At 55.2% G+C, this 14,234-nt stretch overlaps 1 protein-coding gene across 8 annotated transcripts in view; it reads right to left on the bottom strand.

Moving 5' to 3' along the window:
* Window positions 1-64: 64 nt before the first annotated feature.
* The window catches only part of AIFM3 (apoptosis inducing factor mitochondria associated 3), a 16,633-nt gene continuing 2,463 nt past the window's right edge, over window positions 65-14,234 (bottom strand). Inside the window, exons 2-20 of one of the 8 annotated variants that reach the window (XM_045289666.1) lie at window positions 7,640-7,853; window positions 7,384-7,493; window positions 7,187-7,296; window positions 7,061-7,105; window positions 6,841-6,937; window positions 6,653-6,765; window positions 6,298-6,384; window positions 5,932-6,023; window positions 5,709-5,839; window positions 5,491-5,606; window positions 5,346-5,417; window positions 5,191-5,254; window positions 4,546-4,622; window positions 4,348-4,465; window positions 2,055-2,168; window positions 1,377-1,452; window positions 898-1,002; window positions 530-550; window positions 65-369 (exon numbers count right to left, since the gene is read on the bottom strand). In XM_045289666.1, coding sequence (XP_045145601.1) covers window positions 330-369; window positions 530-550; window positions 898-1,002; window positions 1,377-1,452; window positions 2,055-2,168; window positions 4,348-4,465; window positions 4,546-4,622; window positions 5,191-5,254; window positions 5,346-5,417; window positions 5,491-5,606; window positions 5,709-5,839; window positions 5,932-6,023; window positions 6,298-6,384; window positions 6,653-6,765; window positions 6,841-6,937; window positions 7,061-7,105; window positions 7,187-7,296; window positions 7,384-7,493; window positions 7,640-7,853 — 1,802 coding nt within the window. In that variant the 3' untranslated portion in view covers window positions 65-329. The other 7 variants (XM_004716326.3, XM_045289667.1, XM_004716327.2 and 4 more) reach the window with 7 other exon arrangements.

Raw genomic sequence — 14,234 nt, 5'->3', positions numbered from 1 at the left:
TATTCACCACCCGCCCACTCCCCCCCCCTGTCTTGTCCCAATCATCCTGGGAGTCACACAGATCTACAAATGTGTGCATTTTAATTTTAACATCATATCTAAGATGTTGCAAGGAGCCAGTCGCCACTGGCCTCCAGTGTCAGCCCCTACTGCATGTGGAAACTCAGGCCTCTCAACGGGGGAGCTGGGCCATGGAAGGTGAATGGTGGGAGGGCTCAGATTCTGCTCTGGGGAATCCTGGAAAATTGAAGGTTGGCACCTGCCCCCTAGATATGTGGACTCTGTCCTCAGCGCCCCAGACAGTCTGCCCAGGTCTGCTTCTTGTGAGCTCAAGATCCTTTGCCTGTGAGCCAGGACATGTCACCAGTCCTGCAGGAATGTGAAAAAGGAGGGGGGGGGCGGGTTTGTCAGGGTAGAAGAAGACAACAAGTGCCCCCCACCCCTATTCTGGGCAAGACAAGCAGCTTGCCCATCAGGACAAAGGGGAGGCCCACTCCATGCTATGGCCGCCATGAGAAAATGCACGTACTTGCTGTGCAGCATAAACAGCCTTTTGGAAGGCAAGAGAGAGAGACAGAGAAAGCCAGGTCCAGTCATTCAGTGGTCCTTCATTGCTTCCAGCTGTGGCCACTGGAGTCCCTGCCCCTTGCCCCTCAGTGGCCTGCAGGCTTTCCCTAGCCCCTGTAGGTCTCTGCAAGCCATGATTATCCACGTACCACCAGTCATTCCCACCCTACTGTACCCCACCTCCAACACAGCCCCCTTTCATGCTAGCCTCCCTTGAGCAGGGAAGCTAGCCCCCTCCCATATTGCAGCCCACACCCCACACGCCCTGGGTCTAAAGCAGGAGGGGGCCTTCACCCCTTCCTTCCCAGGCCTCACTCCCCCACAACTTACTCCACTTCTCGCTTCCGGATGGCTCGGCCCGAGGCTAGCACCTCGGCCACCTTGGACACGATGGGGTCGTAGTTCATGCTGGCCACAGCGATCACCTCATCGCCTCTATGAGGGGAAAGTGGCCAAGCCTGAGGACCGACTGGCCGCAGCCCCTTCCCAGAGGACCCTGACGGGTTATTGTCCACCTGGGATAGGGACAGTGGATGGGATCTTGCCCACCCACTGGCGAGGCAGCAGCTGTGTGGAAAGGACCCGCCTTTTCCTGTTTCTGCGTGCCGCTGAAGGCTAGGTTGAATTCCTTCCCTACCTGTGTGACATCCCCAAAGCAGCAGTCAACGTCTACTTCCAAGGACTGCGACGGACCACCTTTTGCAGCCACTCACCAATTCCATCCAGTCTCTGGCCTCACGTTCCTCCCCCTGCCCCTGCCCCTCCCTCTGTGCCCTCCCATCCCTCACCCCATCAGAGTGCTTTCTCACTTGGTGTAAAAAGCCACAAACTTCAGCTCTTCCAGGTCCCCCTGAATGATGACATCGTCGAATCCTTCTCCGTAACCTGGAAGCCGGGCAGACACATGGACGGGGCGGGCTCTATGCCCTGGGTCCTTGTAATTCCTCCTTGCTAAAGTCCCCACTGCCCAGCTCCCCAAGTTCTTAAGTTCCTCCTCACCCCGCCCCCAGCAAACTCCTAACTACTTATTCCTAGGGCAGTCACGTGCCCACCCAGAGTGCTCCCAGCCCCACCTCCCAGCCTCACCTCTGCTCCCCACTGACACTTTACCTAAACCTGCCCAATGCCTTCCCAGCACCACCTGCCTCCCCTCCCCACCCCAAACTCCCCAGCATGCACTTGCACACAACACCACTGCTGCCCCTACCTCCACCATCACCTATACCTCCTCTACCACCACCTCCACCATCACCTCCTTCACCCCCACCTATACCTCCTCTACCAGCACCACCACCTATACCTCCTGTACCACCACTACCACCACCACCTATATATGCCTCCTCTACCAGCACCACCACCCATACCTCCTGTACCACCACTACCACCACCACCTATACCTCCTCTACCAACACCTCCACCATAACCTCCACAAACACCTATACCTCCTCTACCACCACCACCACCTATACCACCCTCACCACCATTACCAGCATAACGAAGGCTCTTGCCAAACATGGCCGTCCAGAGGTAGGGCACTGTGCCGATCTCAGCCTCTTGTGCAAGCATGTTCTGGGCCGCCACCCGTCCTGCAAGACTCGAGCCTGTGAGGGCACAGCTCTGATATCCACACACACCCCCCACCTACCTGGGAGCCATCCCCTTGTTCAGCCACTGCCACCCTCTGTTGTAGCCTATGGGTGAAGAGGGAAACGATGTCTGGCCCTTTGTTACCCACTGCAATTGAGTCATAAGGACCCTATAGGACAAAGTATAACTTCCCTCTAGAGTTTCTAAGGCTGTCAGTCTGTATGGGAACCCACTGTCTCATCTTTGGTCCAGGGAGTGGCTAGTGGGTTTAAACCACTGCCCTTTCACGTAATGCTTAATCTACCATGTCCCAGGGCCCTGGAGCCCATTCCTACAAGACAGACTCATAGTAACCCTACAGGACAGAGTGGAACTGCCCCCTGGGCTCTCAAGACTGTCAGTCTTTCCCATGGCATAGTTGGTGGTATACAACCACTGGCCTTGAGAACAGCAGCCCAACACTTAAGTCACCAGGGCTCATCAACTGGCTGCTACTCCTTCTGGAGAATTTGAAATGAAGTGGCCCGGGCCTGGAAGGGCTGCTTGCTGGGGCCGTGTGGCCCAAGTGGGCCATCCCAGGAAAACCCTTTGTTATATGATTAACTTCAAAAAGTTTATGGGAAAATCCCAGGATCTTTCATTCTCGTTTTCCCATGAACCTTTGAAGCTTCCTTGTATGTGCAATAGAAGCCCTGGTAGTGTAGTGGAGATGAGTTGACATAGATTCAATGGCAGCGAGATTGGATTGGATGTGTAGGTATCCCTGATGGTGCTTTGGGTTAAGCCAGTAGTTCTCAACCTGTGGGTCACAACCCCTTTGGGGGTCTAATGACCCTTTAACAGGGGTCGCCCACTTAACAACAGTAGCAAAATGACAGTGATGAAGTAGCAATGAAAATAATTTTATGAAAAAAAAATAATAATAATTTTATGATTGGAGGGTCACCACAACACGAGGAACTATATGAAAGGGTCGCGGCGTTAGGAAGGTTGAGAACCACTGGGTTAAGCATTGGGCTGCTAGTGTAGGGTCTCTGAGGCTGCACATCTTAAAAACCTTAATGGAAGCCAATAGCCTCATCGTTCTCCCTTGGGGTGACTGGTGGATTTGAACTGCCAACCTGGTGGTTATCAGCTCTGCGCTAAATCCCTACACCACTGAGGCGCTTTGTCAGTGACAGATGAGTCCTCGACCTAATCGCTTTTGAGTTTCAAGAAGGGCAGATTAACCATAGGAGGGAGTACAAATCAGGGAAGACAGAGGCCATGTGAAGATGGCCAAGGAGTGAGGGAACGCTGGCACCAGAGAAGCTGAGATAAGATCTCTCCCCAGGACCACAGCCTTGCACTCAGCACTGTGAGAACAGTAATGTCTGTCCTTGGAGGACGCCCACTGGTGGGGTTTCAGTCCTGCTAGAAGACTCTCGAGGGCACTCTCACTCGAACTCACTGACATCGAGTCCAGGCCACTCAGCGACCCCGCAGGACAGGGTAGAACTAGCCCTGTGAGCTTCTGAGACTGTGACTCTAGGAGAGTAGAAAGCCCCATCTTTCTTCCACGGAGCAGCTGGTGGTTTTCCAGCTGCTGCCCTTGAGATTGCAGCCCGATGTACAAGCACTGCGCCGGGGCTCCTGACATAAAACTATCAAGACCACCGCCATTGGGTCGATTGGGACGCCTGGCGACCCTGTACAGGGTTTCCAAGGCTGGTCCATCTTCACAGGAGCAGACAGCCTCACACTGGCTCCGGAGGAGGAGCTGGTGGGCTTGAACTATCAACCTTGTGGTGAGTAGCCCAATCCATGTCCAACCTACAGTACCATGGGGCCACCAGATGCTACCCACTGAGCCCAAGCCTCTAGGGCCCGATGGCCACCCCTCCCGATCTGTCATGGGCAACTGAGCTAGCTGTGGCCCAAGGGAGGTGGAGGCCCTTGGGCCCTGGGTAGACAGACAGTCCTGGGAGGACGTGCAGGCCAGTCGGAGGCACACTGCAGGGCGTTTGTCCCCGAGGACACACAGGACGGTGCGCATGACAAACTGAACAGGGTATTTGGTGTCTGTCTAGGGAAGGTCCCGCGGACGGGCTCGCTGAACCCCTGACTGAGGCTGGAAGTCAGCCCTAAGTGGAGCCTTCGGGTGGACAGGGGCGGGCACCGCGGCGTGGGGGCGTGGCCTGGCGGTGGCCGTACCCTGCGCATGCGCCATCTGCCAGTGTGGGATGTTGACCCTGCGGTTGTTCCTCCAGGCCAGCGGGAAGGTGACGGCGTCGCCGGCCGCAAACACACCTGGGACACTGGTCTGCATCATCTGTGCGGAGAACAGGGCGCCGTGGCCGGGGGTGGGTGGGGATGTCCGCCCCTCCCCCGCCTCTCCCACGCGCACCCCACCTTGTTGACCGGGATGAAGCCTCGGTTGTCCAGAGAGATGCCACTCTGCTTCAGAAAGCCCGTGGCAGGCACAGCGCCTGGGGACACGGAGGCCACGTTCTGGCCCGTCCCCACCCACTCACCCCACGGAAGCCCCTTGCTCACTGCGCCCCCCGCGGCCCCCCCCCCCCAAGAGCGGCTGGGCAAACCGCAGCTTCTGGCCCCTGAACTGCTGTGTCTCAGCTCTGCCCCGAGCAGTTAGAGGGGACTCTGCCCTTAACAGGGGGCACAAGGCTGGGCGTGGAGGGGGAGCGGGCAGTGGGCACTGGGCACTGGGCAGCCTTCATCATGCCTGGCCCTGGGCACTCTCTCACTACGATTAAGTCAATTCGGACTCGTAACGAACTTATAGGACAGAGCAGAACTGCCCCTGTGGGTTTCTGAGGCTGTGACTCGACGGGGGTAGAAAGCCCCCCACCCCCCCACCCCCGGAGCCGCGGGTGGTTTCGAACTATGGATCTTGCTGATCATAGCCCAACGCGTAACCACTAGGCCACCAGTGACGGTCCCATTTTACAGAAGTGGAAGCCGAGGGTCAGGACGAACTCCAAATCACCGGAGTGTGTGTGGGGGGAACTCGGCTTGCTGATGGGCGCCCACTCTTACCAATGCCCACCACGCAGACATCGGCCCGCACAACCTTGCTGCTCTTCAACACAACCTCCTTCAGCTGCGGTGGGGGAGGGGGGGGTTGAGCAGATGGGCCCTGCTCTGGGCCCAGAGGAAAGGGGGCAGAGGGGACTGGGGATGGTGGCTCCCACCTTTCCCTCCTGAGCCCGCAGTTCCGACACCTCCGTCTGCATGTAGAACTTCACCCGGTAGTTCTCGAACATCTGTGGGGCAGGGGGGCCTGTGAAGGGGGGCTCTCGGGGTCCCAGGGGCCAGGCATGTGCGGCATGGACTTGCCTTCATAAGGGTCCGGCCGACCCGCTCCCCCAGAAATCTCCTGAAGGGCGTTTCTTCCAACTCCACCACAGACACTGAATGAGCTTTCTCCGACAGGTAGGCGGCCACCTCCATCCCTGAAGACGTGGGCAGGGCGGCAGGCAGGCTGGCATCCTGTGCCTCCCCTGGCAGCCGGGCCACCTCAGCCCCCCCAGGACCCACCCACCCCAGCTGCTCACCCAGGAAGCCAGCTCCCACGACAACAGCGTTGCGGCCCCGGGCCAGCCTCACCACGCGGTTGGCATCCTCCGGCGTCCGGATGGTGAATACATTCTCCACCTCTTTGCCTTTGCAGCTCAGGGTCTTGGGGCTGAGGCACTGGCCAGGTTGGTGAGGGGCACCCCACCCCTCACCCCAGCCCTCCCTGCCTAGCCCAAGTACCCTGCCCTGCTGGGGTCCCACCTGCTCCCTGGTGCCAACAACAGCTTGCTGTATTCCAGCTTGAAGCCGTCCTTGAAGACTGCCTTCTTGTTCTTCACATCCACAGTGACCACCTATGACCCGAAAGGCAGGGCGTGGGCCTGGGCACCCGCCTCCATCGACGCCCCATCAGCCCTCTGGCTACCCACTGGCTTCCACTTCTACCTGCTGAGTCGTCCTTGCTCCCTGCCCTGAGCAGGCACCAGTGCCACCCCAGGACTGGAGCTCCGAGACCACCCTTAGACTCGGCCTGAACAACACCCCCACCCCACCCCACCCCAGGCTGAAGGACCCATGCAGCTCACACCGTCCACCTGGGCCTCAGTTTCTCCAGCCTGGGCCACAGACCTGCGCCTCCGTGAGCACTTCAATGCCATAGGCTCGGAAGAACTCCTTGGGCCGGAGGGTGAGCTGCTCAGGCTGTGCATCTAGGGACTGCAGGAGACACTGGGCTCAAGACAGGGCCGGGCAGCAGCTGCTTCACTTTACAGCGGAGGACCAGAGCCCCAGGGGGCCTGGGGCCTGGGTCCCTTGGAGGTGGCAGACAGGATTCAACAAGCCACATGGCTTTCTGGGCACCATGCCGGGTGTGGAGTAGCCAGACCCCCAGGGGGGCAAGTAAGAACAACGCCTGGGTGGGCCTGACTGGGATGGCAGGGCGGGAAGTCAGCTCTGCCCAGTTCTCAGCACCCCTGTTCCCCACCTTGCTGAGCTTGGGCCGGTCGTAGGGGAGGTGTCGGTCCAGCGTGCACAGGACAATCCGGTCAGAGAAGCCCTCTTGCCGCAGCGTCTCTGCACACACAAGGCCAGCTGCCCCTGCAAGGAGAAGCTGTGGGCCAAGGGACCCTCCCCCAGCCCCGCCCACCCGGCACCCACAGCCCACCTCCCAACCTGCTCCCACAATGAGCACGTTGGTGCTGCCGCTGTGGCCCAGGCTCGGGGAGATACACTTGGTCATCACCTTGGTCCTTCGCTGCAGTTGCAGGGCCTGGCAGTGGGGACAAGGGGTGGAAGGAACGGGCCCATCCAGCCAGGTCCCCAGCCACACCCCCCACCACACCCCCAGGAACCAGCTGCCCTCCCTGCCTCTCCCTGGAGCCTCCGCTCTCACCTGCTTGCTGGCCCGGACATACACCTTCTCCTTCTCCACCTTCACCTGCAAGGGTCGAATTGCTTAGCTCCAGGCTCCTGGCCCAGCCCTGAGCCCGGCCACACCCCATCACGCACCAGGCCCCACCTGGAACTTGGGCAGACTATCCAGGCCTGGGAAATCCTCTAGGTCCCCAGTGCTGATGTTGAAGCAGGCACCATGCCAAGGGCAGCGTACTCGGCCTCGGGACAGCACCCCTGCAAGGGAAGGCGCTGGGCTGGGGCCCCCACACATGGAGGCTGACCTGGGGGGCACTGTGGCCCCACCCCACCTCCCACACTCACCTTTCACCAGGGGCGCCCCATAGTGCGGACACTTGTGGCCCAGGGCATGGAATTCACCGGCCTCCTTCACCAGCAGTACCTTCCCCCAGCCCAGCTCCACCTCGCGCATCCTGGGGAGGGCGGGCCTCAGAGGTCAGGCCAGGACCAGGCCCCTGCCAACCAGGGGCCAGTGGGGAGCTGACCCCTGGCCCTGCCCTCCCCAAGCCCGTGCCCTCTGCCCACCCCAACCCCCAACCCTGGTGGGCCCAGGACCCACTGGCCATTCTCCAGGTCCTTGAAGTGGCAGACAGCAGCCTCCAGGTAGTCCTGGGCACTGGGATAGGGGTGGGCGGTGGTCAGGCGCTCCTCAGAGTGGAAGTGGCGGGCTGTGCCGTTGCCCGGGTAAGCCCGGGGGCTGCTCTTGGCACTGGCTGACAGCTCTTCCTTGGCGCGTTCCTTCTCGGGCAACACCACCTCAATCTTGAGCTCCACTGTGGGCAGGGGGGCACCTGAGCAGGGCACCGAGGCCCCCAAGTCCCACCCCACCTGCCCCGACATGGGCATCTCCTACCAAGAGCCCGAGAACAGACAAGCAGCAGGGCAGGGAGCAGGGCCTGCTGGGAGCTGTCTAATGCATGTCTCTTTTTGTCCCCCCAATCACACAATTCAGAGGGAGACTCGGCGGGAGGTTCCAGCAGGCCCCCAGGTGGAGGGTTGGGGTGGCAGTGGACACACTCCACTGCTAAGCAAACAAATAGAAGTTCAAGTTCACCCGAAGGTGCACCTTTTGAAGAAAGGCCTGCCACCCTATTCCTGGAAAATCTGTCACAGAAGTCCCTAAGGAGCCCGGTTCTGCTCAGAGGCACACAAGGGTGTCAGGAGGCAGCATTCCCAACAGGGGCTTTTCCAACCCTGTAATGGCTCAAGATAAATGGAGAAAAGACGGAGGCTGTCCAGGACCCACCATCAATACGGAAGCAGCAGTCAAGAGATCAAAAGACGCAGTGCATCGAAGAAATGTGCAGCATGAGGCCGCTTCCCAATAGAAATGAACTCACTGCCTAAATGTTTCCTCCCTGCTCCCACTATCATGACTCGAATTCGATCTTGCAAGTCTGGCTAGACCAGAGGAGGTACACTGGTACAGATGGGAACTGAAAATACAGGGAATCCAGTGCGGTAGAGCCCTATAGGACCAGTGGTGTGAGTGACAAAACAGGGAGGGTAAAGGGAGAATGGGTAGGAAAGAGGGAACCGATTACATGGAAATGTGTGTGACCTCCTCCCTGGGGGACAGACAACCGAAAAGTGGGTGAAGGGAGACGTCGGACAGGGCAAGATATGACAAAATACCCATTTATAAACTATCAAGGGCTCATGCGGGAGGGGGGAGCGGGGAGGGAGGGGAAAAACGAGGACCGAACGTCGGGGGTTTAAGTGGAGAGAAAATGTTTTGAGAAACGATGTACAAATGCGCTTTACACAGTTGATGTGTGTATGGATTGGGATAACAGTTGTATGAGCCCCTAATAAAATGTTAAAAAAAAAAGAAAAAAGAAATGAACTCACTGCCACGGGGTCGATGCCAACCCAGAGCAGCCCTGCAGGACCGGGTGGGACTGCCCCCGGGAGTCTCCAAGAACGTAACTCTTGACAGGAGTAGAACCCCGCTCTTCTCCTGGCGGGTGGCAGCCCACTATGTAACCATTACACTCCCAGGGCTCCCTAAGACCTCTTTAGAGTATTGAAAAATAAGGATGTTGCTTTGAGGACTGCTGAAAGGACGCACTGATCTGTCTTGGAAGAAGTCTAACAGCCAGAGTGCTCTCACGTACTTTGGCCATGCGATCAGGAGAGACCAGTCCCTGGAGAAGGACATCCCGCTGGGTGAAGTAGAGGGGCAGCAGAAAGAGAGGCCTTTAAGGTGATGACTGTGTGGCTGTGAGGATGGATTGAAGCACAGGAATAATTATGAAAACATCCACACTGCCTCCTACGGAGAGCCAGAAGAACAAACAAAATCTGTCTCCGGAGAAGCAAAGCCAGCGTGTGCTTTAGGAGTGAGGATGGGAGACTTGGTCTCATGCCCTGTGGGCATATTATCAGGAGGGACCGGCTTGTTCCTGGGTAAAGTAGCACCCCAATCTCACTGCCGTTGAATCCATCCTGACTCGGAGCCACTCCACAGGACAGAGGAGAACTGTTCCTAAGGGTGTCAAAGGCGATACATCTTTAGGGGATGAGAAAACTCCAGCTTTCGCCCCAGCAGCTGGTGGGTTAAATGGCCCACGCTGTGATTAACAGCTCAGCATGTAAACCCCACCCCCCTCGGGGCCAGTGAAAAAGAGGAACTTCCTTAAGGAGCTGGGTCCACAGAGTGACTGTAACCATGGCTCAAACACAGATATGATGGGGCGGGGGGTGGGGTGGGGTGGGGGGTATTTTTTTATACGGTCGCTGTCAGTCCGAGCCCCTCACAACCACGGTTTCTCACAAGCACAAATTGCCCTCTCTCTAAATATCTACATGCCCTCTCTCTAAATATCTACATCGGGTTAGAACCCCGATGCCCAGAGTCTCGCTCTGACTCCAAGGGGCACCACCCCCGGCCCACAGGAAGCCTGGGGGCCTTGAGAGGGCAACTCGGTGCCAACAGGAAGATCAGGGCATGGCGGGTCGAGCAGGTGGTGAGGTCAAGGGTTCATATCCTGTCTTTTTGCCATGTTCCTGCAGATTCGAAGATTTTTCATATTAAGAAGATACACAACTTCATTGCCTCGTTTTAAAATAGCTATCCTCACCAATTTGAGGACCATTCATTCATTACTTGTCTAAGACAAGGTTTCTTTTAAAAAATTTTTAAATTTTAAGATAGGGCTTCCGGTGCACCAAGACATGAATGCAACATACCGGCATGAAGCAGGGAACCAATAGAGAGGTCGGTGGGGCCAGCCCCTATCCCAACTACATGGACACACACATCCTTCCCAGAAGAATTTACTTCAGAGGACAGCACTGAAGCTACAGCTCAGGGAGAGGGACATGTCTGATCAGAGCACACAGGGGCAAATGAAGGGGGAGGAAGAGAGAGTGGAGCACATCCTGGTCCACCAAGCCCCGAGGACAATATTCCTGCTGAGCAGCCAATGCACAGACAGGACCATAGGACCGGCCCCACCACGGCACAAGACATTCCTCACTGACCCATAGGGCTACAGGCGACAACACTGGAGATACAGTGCAGGAATTGTGCCCTATCTGACCCCACCACACCGGGGCAAAAAGCTAAGGGGGTGCAACAGAGCAGCAAGGGAAGCAAAGCAATGAAGTCCGGGGAATACCAAAAATAGACTTTGGGGCCAGGGAGTGACACCCCATCAGACTTCACTGGAAAGCACTCCTAAAGGGCAACAAATGGACCTGGAACTATTGATAGGCATTTCTTTTTTTTTTTTTGGCCTGGGTTTTTTTGGTTGTTGTTGTTGTTTGGTTTTCTTTTGTTGTCTTGTTCTGCTCTGTCTTGTTTTTGTGCTTATTATTGTCTCTGCATGTCCATCTAGATAAGATAGGCAGGATAAGCAATCTGGAGGAGAAAACAACAGGAACAATGGTTGGGGCGGTGGGGGCAAGGGTGGGATATGGCAGAGGGGAGGCGGGGAAAGGAAGTGGGTATTAACAAATCCAGGGACAAGGGAACAACAAGTGATCTAAAATCAATGGTGAGGAGGGTGTAGGAGGCCTGGTAGGGCTGGTCAATGGCAATGTAACCAAGAGGAATTACTGAAACCCAAATGAAGACTGAGCATGATAGTGGGACAAGAGGACAGTAAAAGGAAATGGAAGAAAGAACTGGAGGCAAAGGGCATTTATAGAGGTCTAAATAGAGGCATGTACATATATAAATATATTTATATATGATGACGGGGATATAGATCCATGTACATATATGTTAAGTATCAAGGTAGCAGACAGACATTGGGCCTCTGCTCAAGTACTCCCTCAACACAAGAATACTTTGTTCTAGGAACCCACCATTCTGTGATGCTCACCTTCTCAACACGATCACTGAGGCCAAAGCGGGTGCATAAGCAAATGTGAAGAAAGCTGATGGTGCCCGGCTTTCAAAATATACAGTGTATGGGGTCTTAAAGACTTGAAGACAAACAAGCGGCCATCTAGCTGAGAAACAACAAAGTCCACCAGCCTGTGTGATCATGAAGTGTCAATAGGATCAGATATTGGGCATCAAAGACCCAGAACAAAAAATCATATCATTGTGAATGAGTGGGAGTGTGGAGTGGAGACCCAAAGCCTATCTGTAGATAATTGGACATTCCCTCACTGAAGAGTCACAAGGAAGAGACGAGCCAGTCAGGGTGCAGTATGGCACTGATGAAACATACAAGTTTCCTTTTAGTTATTTAATGCTTCCCTCCCCACTATCATGATCTCAATTCTACCTTACAAATCTGGCTAGACCAGAGCATGTACATGGGTACAGATAAGAGCTGGAAACACAGGGAATCCAGGACAGATAAACCCTTCAGGACCAATAATGAGAGTAGCGATACCAGGAGGGGAAGGGGAAGGTGGGGCGAGAAAGGGGGTACGGATCACAATGCGCTACTTATAACCCCCTCCCAGGGGGATAGACAACAGAAAAGTGGGTGAAGGGAGACATTGGTCAGTGTAAGACATGAAAAAACAATAACAATTTATAAATTATCAAGGGTGAGAGAGGGAGAGGAAAAATGAGGAGCTGATACCAAGGGCTCAAGTAGAAAGAAAATGTTTTGAAAACGATGAGGGCAACAAATGTACAAATGTGCTTGACACAATGGATGGATGTATGGATTGTGATAAGAACTGTATGAGCCCCCAAGAAAATGATTAAAAAAAATAAAAGATGGGGTTTCTAATATCTGAGTGTGCAATGAAGCCTTAAAGGTGCACACAAGTTTGTGCAAGAGAGTGTATCTACATGTGTATACATGGGTGTCTATATATGTGCTTGTGTTTATATAAGTATGTGTCTGTGTATGTGTTTGCATGTCTGTGTGTTGCAGGTGTGTGTATGCATATTTGTGTCTGTTTCTGTGGGTGTCTGTGTCTATGTATGTACACATCTGTATATCTATATATGTCTGTGTGTCTATATGTGTGTGTCTGTGTCTATGTATGTACATGTCTGTGTCAATAAGTATGTGTCTGCATGTGTATGCAGAGCATGTAGAAGGGGTCCAAGGCTCCCTACAGAAGCCCTCCCCCTAGCACCTCTACAGGGGCAGGAGAAGTATGCTGGAGACAGGCAATCTTTCCTTTCTACTTGTCTGCATTTTCCAAATTCCCTACCACGTGCTGGGACTATTTTCCTCATTAGAAGGGAACAATAAACAGAATTTTGAGCAGTGATAATCCGGACCCCTGGGTTGCTGCTGCGGGGAGGAGGGTAGAGCAGGAAGCTGAGCCCCTGGTGCAATGGGGCCTAAGTGGGGAGTGGAAGGTCTCTCTCCAGGGTCCCTACGCCCACAGGCCACCCCTGTTCTACTTCCAACCCAACCCCAGCCAGATACCCCCAAAACAGAGAACCCCGAGTGTGACAACTGAGTCTCAACCTGGCCTCGTCCTTCCTGGCTTTGACCAACACCACCCTGGCCACTGTCACACAGGCCCCTGCCTGGTCCCCCGACTCTGGTCGACCCTGGCTGGTACACCTTCTTCACAGGTCATCTCCCAACTGAGGCCCAGACACCACAGGAGGCTCGCTGAGCCCACCCAGGCAGAGGGAGCACATGTGGATACACTTCGTCCACTGTGGCGGTGATGGCGGGGGTGAGTGGAAGGCTAGGAGGGGCTTCCCCACACAAAGACACTTTATGTAATCGCCTTAGAATGTTTGCAGAAGAAATAAAAAGAAACATGTTCTGGACTCTGCTGACATCAGCTGTGTGCCTTGTGGCGAAGGCACTCACAGGGGTAGCCTGGCGGGAGGCCAGAGAATAGTCAAGCCAGGCTGTCCTCGTCCTCCACCTTCTTCCAGAAGATTCTACACTCCCAGGTGCGGTCTCATAAAACCCCCAAGCCAAGCCCGCTGCCATGGAGTCGATTAAGTGCAGGGAAGGGGGTCCCTCTGCTCACCCTTCAGAACCCCATCAACCGGGTTTCCTGTCTCCCCACTGCCCTTGGTGTCAGGACCCACTTTCAGCTCTGAGGCTCAGCTGCCTCTGATAAAAACAGGGGTTGCGGGGGAACAGCATCTGCCTTGATGGTGATAACAAGTCTGGAGGAGACCATCTATGTCAGTGGTTCTCAACCTTCCAAATGCTGCGACCCTTTCAGACAGTTCCTCATGTTGTGGTGACCCCCAACCATAACATTATTTTCATGGCTACTTCATCACTGTCATTTTGCTACTGTGATGAATCGGGCGACCCCTATGAAAGGGTCATTCGACCCCCAAAGGGGTTGAGAACTGCTGATCTATGTGAACGCAGACTAGAAGCTCCAATTGATGGTGCTCTGTCACCTCTGAGCTTCCTAGCAGCTACGGGGAGGAGGGAAAGCCTTCAGATAGCCCTTGAGGCCTGGCTGGACGCCCTGCAATCACTGAAGGGATTGACTGCTAAATGCAGGCTTGCAGTTCGAGTTCTCCCAGAGGCACAGTGAGAGAAAGCCTTAGAGATCTTCTGATACGTCCAAACCAGACTCTTTGCCATCAAGTCCATGCCGACCCAGAGTGACCCTGCAGGATAGGGTAGAACTGCTCTTATACCCATAATACCCGAGACTGTAACTCTTTACCGGAGCAGAAAGCCTCATCTTTCTCCTGAGGAGAGTCAGATGGTTTTCAACTGCCGACCTTGGCGGATGGC

Source organism: Echinops telfairi, unplaced genomic scaffold (assembly GCF_000313985.2).
Source record: "Echinops telfairi isolate 266 unplaced genomic scaffold, ASM31398v2 ScPeMD7_29;HRSCAF=101, whole genome shotgun sequence".
NCBI classification, from domain to species: domain Eukaryota; kingdom Metazoa; phylum Chordata; class Mammalia; order Afrosoricida; family Tenrecidae; genus Echinops; species Echinops telfairi.
The sequence above is the reverse complement of the archived record's forward strand: the minus strand, read 5'-3'. Positions and strand labels throughout refer to the sequence as shown.